The sequence below is a fragment of the Myotis daubentonii genome, chromosome 9, assembly GCF_963259705.1.
Source record: "Myotis daubentonii chromosome 9, mMyoDau2.1, whole genome shotgun sequence".
Classification (NCBI taxonomy): domain Eukaryota; kingdom Metazoa; phylum Chordata; class Mammalia; order Chiroptera; family Vespertilionidae; genus Myotis; species Myotis daubentonii.
Genome location: NC_081848.1, coordinates 68,190,867 through 68,208,680, shown reverse-complemented (window position 1 = coordinate 68,208,680; position 17,814 = coordinate 68,190,867). Strand labels below are relative to the sequence as shown.

The 17,814-nt window shown below is 39.3% G+C and overlaps 1 protein-coding gene across 1 annotated transcript; it reads left to right on the top strand.

Moving 5' to 3' along the window:
* The first annotated feature begins 7,344 nt into the window (after nt 1-7,344).
* On the top strand, nt 7,345-8,748 carry LOC132242309 (olfactory receptor 4C11-like). Its single transcript, XM_059711208.1, has 2 exons — nt 7,345-8,245; nt 8,747-8,748. Coding segments are annotated over exons 1-2 (903 nt in total).
* Nucleotides 8,749-17,814: the final 9,066 nt, after the last annotated feature.

Below are 17,814 nucleotides of genomic sequence, written 5' to 3'. Positions count from 1 at the left end.
TTAGGAAATAATGATTGAATTCAATGATAAAACTCTGAGGTGGTGTTGGTCTGACCCAATACATACATTTTGTCAAGACCTGCTTTCCTGTTTTTTCATGTTCCCAAATCTTCTCTTTGCTTATGCAAAATAAAACAAAATAAAATTGCATGACCTGGCTTTCATGATTGCCCAATATCTGTCCATAATTTTACCTCTTACAACTTTTTGATCTAATAATAGTGTAATTTTTATGGAGATCATCTCCATGTTTCCCTGAACTGATATATGTTTCTCCTCTTATGATATTTTGCTCACTCTTCCTGTCTTCATAGCAAAAAGCTCCCTCCTTTTGTTGTTTGTCTTTTATTAGGACCTTAAACTATTGAAATTAAGTAATAATTACTCCATTATTCATTTTATAGTCATCATAGATAATTATAACTGCCAATCAGAGCTTGTAATTATTATAACATCTCTAGTTCATCACACATAATTCAAACAGATGATGTGTAAGAAGTAAAAATATAAAAAAAATATTGTGCTAAATTAGTAATAAAAGTACACCCTAACTTTAAATTTATTATCTAAGTAAATTATATTATGCTTCAATTTAGAGTTTTATTAGGAATCTGTGCTATATTGCTGTAATTTTAGAAATGATGGAAAATGATCCAGTTTTTTACATAGGAAAATCTGGAAGAATATGTAAGGGACTAACAGTTACTTCTGGAGTGTGGAATTGGGAAATTATGAATTTTTGAAGAGCACTTTTTGCTATGGATTGAATTGCATCCCCACAAACGATGTTGAAGTCCAACTCCCAATGTCTGTGAATGTGACCATCAATTTAAGATAAGGTCATTGGGATGAGCCCTAATCAAATATGAAAGGTGTCTTTATAAATGGGGAAATTCGGACACAGAGACAGATGCACACAAGGGAAATGCCACTTGAAGATGAAGGTGGAAATTGGGGTGATGAATCTATAAGCCAAGGAACTCCAGCATACCACCAGAAGCTGGGAGACTTGGAACAGACTGCCTTCATATTCTCAGAAGGAACTGTATAATAAAACCAAATGAAAAGATGAAATACTGCCATTTACATGGATGGACCTTGGGAATAACATGCTGTGAAATAAGATAGAAAAAGTTAAGAACCATATGATTTCACTCACATGGGGGATATAAAACTGAAACTCATAGACACAAACAACAGTATAGTGGCTACCAGAGTAGAGGGTAGGGGGTCAGGGGTTGTAAAGGGTAAAGGAGGTCAAATATATGGTGACAGATGATTTGGCTTTGATTGATGGGCACACAATGTGATGTACAGACGATGTGTCATAGAAATGTACACTTGAAACCTATATAATCTTATTCAGAGAACCCCACACCTAAAACCTATATGATCACATTGACCAATGTCACCCCAATATATTTAATAAAAAATAAAAAATAAAAATTCACTATGCCACTTATTTGGTTAAAAAATAAATTCTGTGTCTATAAAAAAAGAAACCTATATAACATTATTAACCAATGTCACCTCCATAAATTTAATTAAGAAAACAGAAAACAGGAAAGATGGCAACTACTAGCATTGTGCTAAATAAAAACATTGACTATTAAAAAATAAAAATAAAACCAAATAATAAAGAGCAGAAGACAAACAAATATATAAATATTAAGAGAACACAAAAAGCTAAAATCTGCTTCTGTGAATAGAAGAATGAAATCGATAAACTCCTACCATGTGGTGACAGTTATACATGTGTATACATTTGTCTAAACTCATTTCCTATTCTTTTAAAATAGTGTATCTATTGTATATAAATTATACTTAAGAAATCAATTTATAAATAAAAATATGTAAAAAAGTTTTTTTCATTTTCTCTTTCTTCTTCCTTCCTTTACCAACTGATTTACTTACTTCACATTATTTTAGAAATGATAGAACTTTTGATGAATAGTTTTCATTATAATTATTTATATTATTTATATTATATTTTATGAATATCATTATGACTTGTCATAATTATTATTTTTAATGATAACATTTTCTAGAATAGGAAACTTGGAGAAGAAACTTGACTACAGTCAAGAAACAAATGATGGAGCCAGAATGCAATTACATCCTATCTGTTTGAACCTTCTCCTGGGCTCAGAGCTTTGTCTGCCATTAGAAAAAATTTGACTTGAAGGACAGAGCCTTTGGTAACTTTTAGTAGTCTATGCCTCAATGTGACTTAGAAAGCATGGTTTTTCCTTAGAGCAGGTGCATGGGTGGAGCATTTGATAACTGAAATGGGAAGAGTCCCTTAGGGCAGAGTAGGAGGGGAGGGGAGCTCTGAGGACAGGATCTGTCCACTGACAGCCTTGTTTGGGGTGAACTGGCCCCATGGTTTGCTGTGATCCAGGATTAATTGAGCTGATTAACTCACTGAGCCATCCGTCAAGTTTGGGTGGGAAGGGTGGAGTCCTCATCTCTCCAGAGGCTTGTTTTGTGAACTTTGATGAAATACCTATAAATATCTCATGAAGGAAGAAGAATTCTTTAATTCATGTGCTCTGCAGGGGAATGTTTTGGAGTCCTAGACCTGGCTTTAGAGAAGTTTCTACCACAGAGTAGTGGGAATATTTCCTTTTTATTCTCGGAAGTTCTAAGAGTAGAAGTAAGAAACTCTCTGCGGGTGTTCCAGGCCCTTTTGGAGAGTCTAGTTCACATTTTCTAGGAAGAGCTGACCATCCATGGACTATGTCCCCTCCCCATAGATCCTGCAACAGAAAGCCAGGCAGATCCATTTGAAGTACAATTTGCATGTTGCAAACGCATGTAAAATAGATCAGAACTGGAAGAGTGAAAACTATGAGCTCTCTGTTGGATATCACCTCTTTTTTTAAAGGTGAGTCTTCAAGCCGCACTGCACCATTTCCCTTTTCTTGCCTCCCACTCAGGACTGGGTTTTAGGGCAGTTGCCATCATGCAGTTCTGTCTCTTGGAAAACGGGGAGTTCCAGGAATATGTTCCTGAGGGTGATGAGGAGATTCGGACACACCAGGGCTCCCCAACTTTCACTGGCTTCTGCTTGAGGCAGCACTGTCTTAGGCCCGATTCTTACTGCAAACGGGGTACATCGAAGGGAGTAGAGGTGTAGTATCTTATACCTGCAGATTTCTGACTTGCAAAGCGTAGGGACAGGAAAATCATAGAGGTGCATACTGATAATAGGCAATCAGTATGCATTGATACTGATCGTTACTCTGATTCTATAATACTATGATGTCAATTGTTCTAATATTAATGATAATAATGTTGGACCCACTGTCACCCCACTTACAGCCCAAAATCACATCCTCTTTCTGGGGTTGGAGAAAGGGGTAATATGAGGAGTGGGAGAGAGCAAAGCAAAATTGTCTAGTGAAATCCTAGGGCAAATTACTCTTTATCTTTAACATGGGTTTATGCTCGCTTTGCACTGTGGGTTTTCTTTCTTCTGTCTCAGCCCTTAATTCCCCCTTCCTCCTTCGTTTCCCCACATGCACATTTCCCCCTTTTGGCTTTGATTCCTGCCATCATTCTCTTAGCTCTCTATCCCCTCCTCACTATCAGTTTTCACATTTACATAGAAAATGCTGATTTCTTTGCCCCTTCCTGAAGTTTGCAGGTTGTCAAGGAATTGCCATGGAACACAAAAGCTTGAGTTCTGAACCTGGCTCCTTTCTGACTGCTGTCTGCTAACTTCTGCCTCCCAGCTTAGCCCAAAGTTCACAAAATAGGACAACATGAACTTGCCTTATGGGATATTGTAAAATCAAATGAACAAAAGACATTAAAGCAAAAGTGAGAGAAGGGCTACAATTAGGATCACATGATTCAACACACACACACACACACACACACACACACACACACTAACATTGGGTGGCCATTAGCAAGAAAGTGATTCAACTGGTAAAACCAGGAAATGTTTTGCTGAGAAGATGGCATTTTAGCTAGGCACTCTGTATAAAGGTAGCTATGGAAAGGGAGGTTATATCTGAGTAAGGTCTGCTAGCCACTGTGGGAAATAGAAAATTCAGAGAACAGATGATCTGGGTAGTGTCAGGCTTGGCTGAAACATGCATAAGGAGAAATACTGGGGGAAAAAGTGGGAAGCAAGAGATGGCAAGAGTTAGAGGGCTCTGAAAGCCATGGTCAGTATTTCAGCCACTGCATTTGAAAATCATAGTAACCATTTTATTACATTCATGATGCATTATATTTTTAAAGCCTTTTATTTTCAAGAGGTGACTTGGAGGTAAGAAGGAGGACAGGACAAAAAGAGTAAGGAGAAGAGGGCATATCTGAAACTGTGTCTTTTCTCTCTGTTTAGAAAGAGAGAGGACCCATGTGAGGATTTGCTTAAAGAATTCTAGGATTGGCCATTTGTAATACTGATGTTTATGAAATATCGGTCTGACTGTCTGGTATGGATGAGCTAATAAATCTAACATTGAAAACTCACATAGAAAGCTCACTCAGTGTTATTTCCTTCTTTTAATTTGTGTGATACATTTTATTTAGAATTTATCAAGTACCAGTATTAGGTATTGTGTGAAAGGAATTATGTTCTATGTTCTGTGAATATAAAAATGACTCTGTTTTTAGGACAGTGAAAAATACCCTGTAGGTTTTTATAATGATGGACCCATATCATTACACATTTGTCCAGATCAGAATGTACACCACCCTGGTGAGTCCCAAGATAAACTATGGATTTTGGGTGATTGTGATGTGTCATTGTAGATCCATCAATTATAGCAGATGCAGCACTCTGGTGGGGATGTTGATAGTGGTGTGAGCTTGGAGGCATGTGTGTGTGGAGGCAGGGACCATATGGGTAATCTCTGTAGCTGTCTCACAATTTTGCTGTGAACCTAAAACTGCTCTAAAATATGAAGTCTTAACAGCACTGATGATGACAGCAGAGGACCCTATTGAGGGGGATGTATAATCTTGCTGTGCCCCTCTGAAACTAATTGGGAGCGAGCACTCTGATACTTCTTTAAGAAAAGAGGTGACAAGTCAGAGCCACTGTGCCATCATTTTTGGGATGCCCGCAGGCCAAGAAATAAGTGATTTTTCTAGATTAATATCTTTACCAGGTAATCAAGATCACAAAAAGTGAGCTGACAAAAGGTAAAACATTCTTCAAAGGAAAAAAGATTAAAATATTAAATATGTCTGCTAATAAAAATTTATATAAATATAATAAAAATGCCTATTAACCAAGTCAGTCAGATAATAAGATAATGTCAAGATATGAGATAACCTGCTTTTGTTTTTTTTGTTCTGTTGTTGTTGTTTTTCTTTTTTGCTTGTGCACCACTAGCTTTTCTATAAAATAATCAAAATCAAATATTGGCCATACTTCCATAAAAAAAGGACATATAAATAAACACATGCAAATAACTTTATAGAAAATTTCTGAAAGAGATACAAAAAACCAAAAGGAGTTATTTTTGGAGACCAAGATTATAGTTTCAAATAATTTTGGGAGAGATTTTAATATTTTCTTTTTATATTCTTCTTTAAATATTTTATCATCATCATGGTTTATTCTATAGTAAAAATATAGTTAATAAAAGGGTATAAGATACTGAAAAATTTAATTCTTATCAATAGCAATGATAATCTCTAGCATTTGGGGCAGCAATATCATACTTGGGAAATTATTCTAAAGTTGTTTATAAAATTGTTATTTATGAGTGACAACTGGAAGCAAAATAAGTATCTAAATGGACAAATGTATATATTTTAACATAATTAAATTGACAATTAACTGTGGAAAATATAATAGCATGGTAAGAAATATTAAAACAATTCTAAGCCAACATGAAAACACAAAATATTATATGATGTTTTTAATCATATAAACTATATATGTGATGAATAAGGGCTTGATATAAAACCATCATAAAATTGTTTATTGGGATTATGGAATCATCTTCTTTCTTATTCTAGTCCTTGCCCACGGATATTTTTCCATTCATTTTTAGAGAGAGTAGAAGAGAGAGGGGAAGACAGAGAGAAGTATTGGTGTGAGAGAAACACATTGATTGGTTGCCTCCTACATGCCTTCTGACTAGGGCCCAGGCCAGAGAGGAGCCTGCAACTGAGGTATGTGCTCTTGATGGGAATTGAACCAGAACCTTTTGGTCTGCAGACTGAAGCTCTACCCACTGAGCCAAATCAGCTAGGGCTGGACTCTTTATCAAAGGGAATTCACAGTAAAGAGTAATATATACAAGTAAAAACACTACTTAGATTATAGGCATATTAGAAATTTTATGTCAGGTCAAATTCATCAGCAGAGAGGCTCAATATTCTAATGGGATAAGTTCAAGAGTAAAGTAAATAAAGAGTAGTTCCCCGCCCTAGCTGGTTTGGCTCAGTGGATAGAGCTCTGGCCTGTGGACTAAAGGGTCCCGGGTTCTATTCTGGTCAAGGGCACGTGCTTAGGTTGCTACCTAGGTTACAGGCTCGATCCCTGGCCCTAGTCAGGATGTGTGTCACTCTCACATTGATATTTTTCTCTCTGTATCTCTCCTCCTCCCTTCCACTCTCTCTAAAAATCAATGGAAAAATATCCTGGGGTGAGGATTAACAGAAGAAAAGAAAAATCAGGAAAAAAAGTTTCCCAAGTTATGCCACTTCAAAGAATTGTCCAGACATTTGTTATATCAAGACAATTGGTAAAGCTGGCATCTTCTACACAAGAGGCATCGGTAAAAGACTGTTAAAATAAAACATTTCACCAGTGTCCCGAAGAGTTCTGGGATAATGGACACAAAAATGAGAGAACTGAACAATAATTATATTGGAATAGTGTTGATCAGATTTCAAAGCTCATGAAATAAGCATGTGTACGTGTATGCGTATGTATGGGTTACATATGCATATTCCAAATTTTAGGAAAACTTGGAATAAGGCAGGGCAAATATTTGCCCTCTCCTTTTTCACAGGAAGGCTGAATTTCAAAGAGGGTAAGTCACTTGCCCAAGGAAAGTACAAATTGTGCAGTTCTCAGTCTTGGTAGGAATCAAACTCTTTAAAGGACATTTATTTGTTTTATTCCCCAAATGCAGACACTTTGGTCCAATGTGATAAGTTTCTGAACAACAGGTAGATCTGGGAGAGGCCTGGACATCACAGATTTACAAAGATTCATGGGGGATTAAAGGCAGTTGGAGGTAACAGGATGGAGCAGAAACAAGGAATTGAGTTCAGCTCACTAATCTTCTCAACATGACAATGTCTTTTCTTCTCTCTGCAGATTAAACCTGCGTCAACTGCACCTTACCTTCTTCAGCTACTAGTATGGTGATGAATAATAGTGTGATTGAGTTCATTTTGTTTGGGTTGACACAGGATGCAGGAAAGCAGAAAGCAATATTTGGGGTCTTCCTGATTCTTTACCTTGCGACACTGATGGGGAACTTTCTCATTGTAGTGACTATTAAAACAAGCAGGACCCTTGACAGTCCCATGTACTTCTTCCTGTTCTATCTGTCCTTTGCTGATGCCTGCTTCTCCACAACCACAGCCCCCAGATTGATTGTGAACGCCCTTTCTCAGAAGAAGACCATCTCCTACAATGAGTGCATGACTCAGGTCTTTGCAGCCCATTTCTTTGGCTGCATGGAGATCTTTGTGCTCCTCCTCATGGCCTTTGATCGCTATGTCGCCATTTGTAAGCCTCTGCGGTACACAACCACCATGAGCCAGCGAGTCTGTGGTGTGCTGGTGATTCTGGCTTGGGTGGGATCTTGTATCCACTCTTCAGCACAGATAGTACTAGCTTTGCAATTGCCTTTCTGTGGCCCTAATGTGATTGACCACTATTTCTGTGACTTGCAGCCCTTGTTGAAACTTGCCTGCATGGACACTTATGTGATAAATTTGCTAGTTGTTTCTAACAGTGGGGCCATTTGCATGGTGAGTTTTATAATCCTGCTTATCTCCTATGGTGTCATCTTGTACTCTCTGAGAAACCACAGCGCAGAAGGTAGGCAAAAAGCCCTTTCCACATGCACCTCCCACTTTATTGTGGTTGTCATATTTTTTGGCCCATGTATATTCATATACACACGCCCACTGACCACATTTCCAATAGACAAGATGGTGGCTGTGTTTTATACAATTGGGACACCCTTGCTCAACCCTCTGATCTATACATTGAGGAGTGCAGAAGTGAAAAACGCCATGAAAAAATTATGGTGTAGCAAAGGATGACTCCAGTTGATAAATGATATATGGGGATTCTAATGTATACTGCCTTAACAGCTTAGTTTTGTTTCATGGATAGGAAAGGCAAAATATTTTTTTAAAAAATATATATATTTTATTGATTTTTTACAGAAAGGAAGGGAGAGGGACAGAGAGTTAGAAACATCGATGAGAGAGAAACATCGATGAGAGAGAAACATCAATCAGCTGCTTCCTGCACACTCCCCACTGGGGATGTGCCCACAACCAAAGTACATGCCCTTCAGTCCACAGGCCAATGCTCTATCCACTGGGCCAAACTGGTTAGGGCGAGGCAAAATTTTCTTGTTGGGAAATAAACAATTAAGAAATCTGAGAAGATTGCATTAGAATATGATTACTACTTAAAGTCCATAATTATTTTGAACAATCTATGCTGATCCGTACTTGAATTCTATCAACATCTGACCATACTCAGTAGGTAATTTGGCTTCGTATACAAATTTTTCTTCAGAAAGAAAAGTACTGACTAATGACAGAGTAAGTCTGTGTGTGTATGCACCATTTTTTTATAGGTTTCATTCTTGTCCTACTGAATGTCTGGACACTTGCAGAGCCAAGATTTCTGTCTTGACAACCTGAAGATTAGAGAACATGTCTGAGAAAATGCTGCTCTGGAAATCTGTGCCTGAGCCTACTTCCCTGGGGGTATCTACATTGGTGAACCCTCTAACTCCAATGAAAGCTAGAAACATCAGTGAGAACCTAGAATGTCCCTGGAAAATCTCTCAAAATTAATTTTGTGAGTGGTGAGCAAGGGAGGAATGTTATATTTGGATGAGATAGGCAATACCAGCCAGTCAGTTGCTCTTTGGGGTCTTCACACCGCTCTTCACAAAGGAGAGAAAGAGACAGTAAGAGAGTTTGGCAGCAGGAATATGCAGAGGAAGGGTACAGCGGGGAAGGGAGGACAGAGAGCAATGCATGATGAAGAGAGAGAAAAGAAGAAAGGAAAGTGGAGATTTTGTTCATATGGGAGAGAAGGAGCTTTATCTTCCTCCTTGAGCATCATTTTTTGAGTATGTGAACATTTGAAGGAAAAATGAAATCTCAAGATATTTTTCTATCATTGATTTTCCTGGGCTATTAAGTTTATTTGGGTACCAGGAAAGACAGGAATGAAGCCTTTTTCTTCTTCTATCTCAGAACTGAAAAATCAGATTTTTTGGAAGAATCTGGGATCAAAAGTCAGGTCTACTATTTCTTAACTCTGGTCTTTTATATAAGAATGTTTTCAAATGTGTATTTTCACCCTAGTCAGTTTGGCTCAGTGGATAGAGCATCAGCCTGCCAACTGAAGGGTCCCGGGTTCAATACCGGTCAAGAGCACATGCCCAGGTTGCAGGCTCAATCCTAGTAGGGGGTGTGCAGGAGGCAGCCGATCAATGATTCTCTATCATCAATGATTTTCTCTCATCATTGATGTTTCTATCTCTCTCTCCCTCTTCCTTCCTCTCTGAAATCAATAAATATATATTTAAAAAGACATAATATTAATTGAAATTAAAAAATAAAATGTTTTTTCATTTTTGAAGAGAACATAATGTATATGTATAATTCACACACACAACCACCACCCCCTCCACGTCCACCTCCACCTCCTAATCAAGTACTGCCATGCCATTTCAGCACTCAAGTTTATAATTACCATCAAATTGGCACCAGAAAGTATTATTTTTAGTCATATGGGCTAATGAGAAAGGAACACAATGAACTCACAAGTCTGTAAAGCATTTCCATCAATTGAGGACACAATGTTATGTTAACCAAAGTTTCCCAATAGTTCTGGTTTAGACAAGTGGTGGCAGAATAAAAATTTCAGTCCCAGATGGGACATTTGTCAGAGCTCTCAATACCATATTCACAAGTGGCAATTTAATTTCATACTCCTTCCGAGTGAACAATTTTTCTAATTTTATGTCTTACAGTTCTGTTTTGAAAGCATTTGAATCTGTTTGTATGAATATCATATTTAAGTGCAATTGGTTCTTAAGTAACCAAGACATACTCAAAATAAAACTTTAATTTTTATCTCTCATTATTCCTTCAAATTTATTATGGTGTAAGGAAATATTTATCTGTGCCTAAGTGAAAACTCAGAAAGCTTCAGAAATTTTCTTCTCATTATTAGGTAATATAGAGCCCAGATTCCCTTAGATTTTAGATATGGGGTCAATTAGAGAAGGTGGGAGAAGCAGTCAGGGGACATTAAGGTCTTACTTGACCAGGTATCTTAACAAGTGCCTTACTGTTACTGGGCTGCCTGGCAAATGTTGAAAGCTTTTAATTCCCCTTCCTTTTGGGGACTTTTTGTAGGTCTTTTAATCCTAGTACCATTGACATAGGAGGAAAATGTCTGTTATGATTTCTGTTGACTTCTTGCTTAGTTCTTAGAAAGCCAGTGGTTATCTTCAAAATACTGTACATGGAATTTCAAGTGGCCCTATTGGGCTGGTTCCTAGAAGACCTCCTATGGCTCCTCTATAGCATTCCACAGGGAAAGGATCATGTATCTCTGCCCTAGGAATGCTATTAATGTAGAAACACTGCTGATGTAGGCTGATATCCACTAGCCACCCTCACCGGAATCCACCTGTAAGTCAGCCAGTCTATTCCTGCCTAGAGTTTCAGTCATTGGGCTGAGCAATATGGAGGAACATGCTATATTCTCAGACTAGCACTCTGAAATCTCCCTCCATCACACACACACACACACACACACACACACACACACACACACACACACTTTGGGGTGATTTCCCCTAAGCTATTCTCAAAACTACTCTCCCACTTTACACTCTGACCTGGTTTATATCCTTTGTAGGATACTTATGTTTATCATTTCCTTTGGTTTGGAGAGAGGCACACATGATTTGGACACACTTTGTAACTTCACAGCTATTGTGTTTAGTCAAAATTTTAGCTTTGAGAGCCTGTTATAAAAGAGATGTTGATTCATAAATAATTTGTGTTGACACTGGACTTCAAGATAATTTTTTTTATTTAGAAAAGGATTTTATAATCTGATTTGAGAAACATTTGTTTCTACTCACATAAAAGACACATTTCAAAGGGGTGGAGGGGGGTCAAATAGGGGAAAAAGGAGGACATCTGTAATATTTTCAGCAATAAAGATAAATAAAAAATAAAAGTAGAAATAAAAAAAGACACATTGATGGACAAAGGTTTTTACATTTTAACCTTACCTTGTGAACAGAGAAAATTTCAAAGCCTCCTAGGTAGGACATCACTGTTAGATGATGAAAAGAAGTTAGGAATCTTATATTCTTACTAGGGGCCCAGTGCATGAATTTGTGCACCTTGAAAGGAACTGTGGGCTGCAAGGCTGCGGTGGGCACAGGGGTGGGTCTCAGCCCATCCTCTGTGCTCCCAATCCCCTCTCTGCCCACTGCCGCTGCTCCCACATGCCGATGGTGCCAGCCCCGCTTGCACCCGCTGATGGCACAGAATGATTTGGGCTGGTGCCAGCAGCAGATGCTAGTGGGACTGGTGCCATCAGTGGGTGCAAGTGGTGACTGCTGCCCCGATCATCCCTCAGGAGCAGGGGGAAGTGGAGGAGCCCTCAGGGGAGATCGGGGCCGGCAGCCGCAGCTTGCACCCGCTGATGGCGCCAAACTATCAGGACTGGCGCTGGGTGCCAGCAGTGGGTGTGAGCGGTGGCTCCAGCACTGGCTATGGGTGTGAGCGGTGGCTCTGGTGCTGGCAGCGGGTGTGAGTGGGGCTGGTGTGGCAGCAGGTGCAAGCGCCGGGGGAGGGGGGACCATGGCACGTGGGAGCAAATAATTTTCAGTAACCACCAGAGGTTCACCCTGATGACAATGACCGGCACCCCGCCTTTGTCTAGAGCCCCTGCTCACTTGCTCCACCATCTCGCCATGGCCAATGCCCGCCACGTTTCATGCATGCGCCCTGGTAGTCAGCGCACGTCATAGTGACCGGTTGTTCGGTTGTTCCAGTTGTTCCGCCGTTCAGTTGATTTACATATTAGCCTTTTATTATATAGGATTCTAATTTCTGCTACTTCTCATTTTTGGCAATAACTCAGCTTTTGCCATTTTAAATAGTTTAAGTATTGCTTATAATATTCTGCAGGAATTGGAATTCCTGGAAGCAAGTGTAATAGCTCAAAAATCCGACAGGCAAAGCAGTTCTTAGAACTGCAGTTACCCAGCAGTGTCCCACTTTAGCATTAATAAACCTTCAACAGATTCAGAGTTGAGAGGGAGGTGGGAGACATGCAGAGCTTTTGGGAAAAAGAATGGTATAGTGAGAATTTAGCATAAAATATCCCACTTAGAGACTCTATACATGTTTCTCTGACAAATATTTACATTGCATTTTCACAGAGGAACATTTTGCTGAATGTTATAGGTTAATTTCAATGCTCTAGGTAAAAACTATTTGGTGTTGGTAAAAATAGCAAGGAATGCTGGCTTCTGGATGTATTTTCAAGGTAGAACCAGCAGAATTTAGTGTCAGATTGTGTGAAGAAAGAAGTAAAGAGTGACTTAAAAGGACTTTTGGCCTCAGAAATGGACAGGATGGAATTGCCATGAACTGGGAAAGGAGCATGGTGGTCATGGTGATGTGAAGGTTGAGGGGTTGTAAGCAGGTGTTCAGTTTTTTATATATTCTGAATTTGAGATGTGGATTAGACAACAAAGTGGATATTTGGACAGGCAGTTAGTTATATGAGTCTGTAGTTAGGGAGCATGATCTGGGATGCAGAAATACATTTGTGGGTCTTCAGCAGTTCTCTGCCATTTAAGGTCATGGGACTGGATGCATTTACTGAGGCAATATGCATGGACAGAGGAAAAGAAGAGAACCTAGGATTGAGACTGGTGTAGAACGATCTTAACAAGTCAGAGAGAAGAACCTGAACCAAGAAAGGAGAATAAGGAGTGACCTGTGAAACAGGAGGAAAACCAAGAGACTAAGGTAAGTTGGAAGCTGAGTGAATAAAGAATGTCCAGAAAGTAAGAATGTTATGTAAATCTAATGCTGATCTAGTAAGATGATGGCTGAGAACTGGCCATTGGATTCAGTAATGTAGAGGTCATTTGCAATATTCACAGGAAGTTTGTTAGGGTGGAGTGGTGGAGAAACCTGCCTGGTATTGGTTTAGAATGGACTTGGAGGACAGGAATCTTGAATGGCCAGAGGATCAATAGTGTAGTAACTACCTGTGATGGTAGGTGGGTACTTGAATTATAGGAGGGAACACTTTGTAACCTATATGAATGTCTATCCGCTGTCCTGTGCACCTGAAACTAACACAAAATAACGTTGAATATAAACAATAATTGAAAAATAATCCTATGTAATAAAAGTCTAATATACTAAGTGTCCCATCACCTGGTCATCGGTTCAACCAGTCAAAGTGTAATATGCTAATGATATGCTAAGGCCGCTCAACCACTTGCTATTACGTGCACTGATCACCAGGGGGCAGACAGTCGACTAGTTGCTGTGATGTGCACTGAACACCAGGAGGTAGATGGTCCGACCAGTAGGTTAGTTTGCTGCTGGGGTCCAGCTGATCAAGACAGGCTGGACACACCCTGGAGCCCTCTCACGGTCCCTCCCCAGCTGGCCAACCTTCTGCGTCCCTCCCTGGCCCCTATTGTGCACCGGTGGGGTCCCTCAGCCTGGCCTGCACCCTCTTGCAATCTGGGACCCCTCAGGGGATGTTGGAGAGCTGGTTTTGGCCCGATCCCGCAGGCCAGGCTGAGGAACCCCACTGGCGCACGAATTCATGCATTGGGCCTCTAGTATAATAAATAAGAAAAAATATCAAATTCTTCCAACATATTTTACTATGAAGGGGAAAAATTAATGGCAAAAGTAGTTGATATTCCAATGGGGTGGTGCTCAAGTCAAATAATCTCTCCTCTGCAGAGAAGGGAGAATTCTCTCCATAGCAACTTTTCCAAGAGGAGTGTTGCGTTTAGGTCGCAGAACAGCTAGCTTATAGGGATCAAGATTCTACCACAACAGGCAGGGAGTCTGAATATGTGGCCACAAATGCTGGAGGGTGGACAGAGGATGTGATGCAAGTTTGTAGAAATTCTTTTCTGATTGCTTCAAGGTGTCTTTGTGAAGTAGAAAGAGGTTGGTTGAGAATGAGGAAAGAGAAGAAGTTATTGGGATTTTAAAGGTAAAAAGAAAGGTGGAAAGAGTCCTCTAGCACATGTGGTCCTTTATCACTAACCATCCTAATCATCCTTTATGCACTTTATTGGTAGAACAGGATACATGGACTGTGGAGTTGCAGATTGGATATGACCGTAACATATGCCATCATATCCCTGACAGGCAGAGATGTCAGAAATGACACTAATGTAGGCATTGGGCTCTTCAGCCTTTTAAATGCTGAAGTTTAGGCTGATAAATAATTTTGGCTGAACACCAAGGTCAAAGCTGACCTTCACAACATTTTTATTAAAAGCCTCTGCAAGATACTCAAATTTGAGAAACAACTGTCCATACATTGACAAAGGTACCTGGATGTGCCATGGAAACTTCAAAAGGACCCACAGATTTTGAATGTGAAGTTGGTGCTGTGCTTATACTCAGAATGTGGAAGGGTGAGGAGTGTGATCTTAGGAAGATGTTCTTTGTGAGGGCAGAGGGTTGGCATGCACCCATGGATGGAGAGAAAAGGAAAGAGGCCTCAGCCACAGTTCGTGATGGAAAAGGTACTGGAGATGAAGATGCCATTCAAGGTGGCTGATGTAATGTCTTCAGAGAATTCTCTCACTATGTTGGGGAATTGTGTCTGCTGGTAGGAGCCATTTTCAGTAGCTAAATGGTAAGATTTATTGCTAAAGCTTCTTGCCAAGAACCATTGGTTGCTAGAAGTTATCACTGGGGAGTGGTTAGACAAAAGTGCTTGTTAGTGTGGAAGTGGTTTTGGCATCAAGCATTCTACATAATTAAAGCATTGCATCAGCCTCAGAGACCAAGAGACCATGTTGGAAGGTGATGCTGACCACAGTTTGCCATGTACATCAGGGAATACACTTTTCCCTTCCCTGCTTCATGAGCCAAAGGCAGGGCTGGAGTCCAAGGCAGCTGTAACTAAGGCTGACCTAAAGAATACATTATTGTCGTCACCTCAATATAGCTTATGACCCCCAAAAACTACACCTTAGAGAAATATTTGGCATATGTGTGTAAAAGTCTATACATCAACTAATAAATCACATTGTATTTTTTAAATGGAAGACTATGTTTTAGAGCATTTTTAGGTTGAGCAGCAAAATTGAGCAGGAGGTACAGAGATTTTCCATTTACCCTGTGGCCCCCCATCTGAATAGCCTCCCCCCATCATCAATGTCCCCTATCAGAGTGGTCCATTAGTTACCCTCAGTGAACCCACATTGGCACCTCATAATCATCCAAGTCCATAGTTTACCTTAGAGGTCTCTCTTGGTGATATACATTCTATGGGTTTGGACAAATACTAGTATATAATGACACACATCCATCATTATAGAGTCATACAGAGTAGTTTCACTGCCCTAAGAATCCTCTGTGCTCACCTATTTATCTCCCCTCCCCCCACATGCTCATATTGGATGATTAAATTACAATATAGGGTTAAGGTAAATTTACATTTAATTAGGCTGTCTTTTTTTAGTTCTTCACTTCTAAGTAATTTCTTGTAGGCAAAAGTACCTGCAGACAAGGTCTGCCATTGGAAGATACCAGATCCACTTGGGGCTCAAGATTCTGGAAGTTCATCTATTTATATAGAGGGGTAGCACAGCAATAAGAGAGTAAAGATGATACATCTCATGATCATTTTCCAAACAGAAGATCGTATTTTACTTGGCTAGTTTTTTGAACTCGCTAAACTTTGGGGAACGAAGAACTTTATGATATCATGTACTACTCTAAGATCCTTTATTTTCATGGCTCTCTGAACCTCTGAAAGTCACCTTTAATTAACATAGGCATGTAGATATAGATGGAAACATTATTATAAATATACATTTTATTAATAGAGGCGTAATCATATACCTCAAACCTAACTTTCTAGATCACATATTTTAATAATATTTAATGCACAAGGGAAAGTTTCTGCTTTAAAGAAACTGTCTTCCTCTCACAGGACACCAGTCTATTTTAGTGTTCTAAATTTTTTCTTCAAATATGATACAGATAAATTGGGTAAGAATGGAACCTCTGGCTTCAGGCACCACACTGCCTTCCCTGGATTATATGTGAAAATAAATGACAAGAAACAAGAAGAGTTTTTGTCTCCTAATGCATGGAGGGACAGCTAAGGGCACTCAATGGGAGCAGAGTAGTTTCTTGACGTTCCACTTCCTCTTTCACCTACGACACTGTTGTTTCTTCTTCCTGCTTTCCAAGAGGGATGGACATACTTGACACTGATTTAGAGTACTCTAACAGGTAAGTGTCAGATGACTGACATCTCTATAGTCAGGGGAGTATTATTACAGAACAATCCAACATGATTTGAAAATATATTTCTATATGTCTTATACTGCTCGTACTTCCTCTGAGACAGGAAAAGAAAAACATGTTTTAAAAAGTTTATTGTTAATGTAGTAAATAAGTAGAATGAAAATAAGTTTTTGATATAACACAACCTTTTGAATTCAATAAATGTTTTATGAGCACTAGGTCTGAGAAAAGCCATCCTTGTGTGGAGAGAGAAAAATGAATTCCGTGCCTAAGGTTTATTAAAGTTTCTTGAGATGGCAGAGTGCAGAAAAGTTTACAATGCTTTTCATGTTCAGTAGCTGAGCAAGATACATCCTCATTATGGGTATTACAAGTTAAAGGAGAATATGTCTAGTTAGAAGTTAGAGAAACTGTTCATAGAGGTAGGGGCCTGACCTAGCTGCTAGAGAATGCTACCTCTTCCATCTCCAAGTGACAGCTTTAAAGGGAAGATTGTAAATCAGTCTGGAATTATTCTGCTTTGCATGCTGCTAATACTGTATCATAGGAACATATTTGCAGTTGATGTGCATTTGCGATTTAGTATGAAAAGCTGAACAACTGCTTCTCATGGAAAGTTTAGAGAAACCAGGACAATGTGAAGGTTAAAAACCATAATGAAGGTGAAAAGTAATGTGTCATATGCATGGGAGGGAGACTTTATCATTCTTTAACCTGGGATTTTGAGGGATAAAGAATTTTGGTACAATCTATTAATTTTCCCACAGAGAATGGTAAATTTTTCATAGAAATAAAATGAGCATAGGGGTTCTCCCTAAGATAGAAGTGCAGTAGAACTGAGTCAGGGTGGGTTGAGTAGTTTAAGAAAAAGTCCTTAAGGAAAATACTGATCCTCACTGTGGCCTCTGCAATAAAACAGACTTTTAGGATGAAAGTCTCTGTGTTCCATCCTCATCTGTTGTCCATCTTTCCCCAGCTTATTTCCTTTAAGCTCTTCCCCATTATCTCCAACCCAACACGTGGTCTGTTTATCATGGTTTCAACATACTTAGCTATTCTAAA

What these genes read in the sequence shown, in the direction of transcription:
- LOC132242309 (XM_059711208.1), top strand. Translation starts at nt 7,345, where the DNA reads ATGGTGATGAATAATAGTGTGATTGAGTTCATTTTGTTTGGGTTGACA.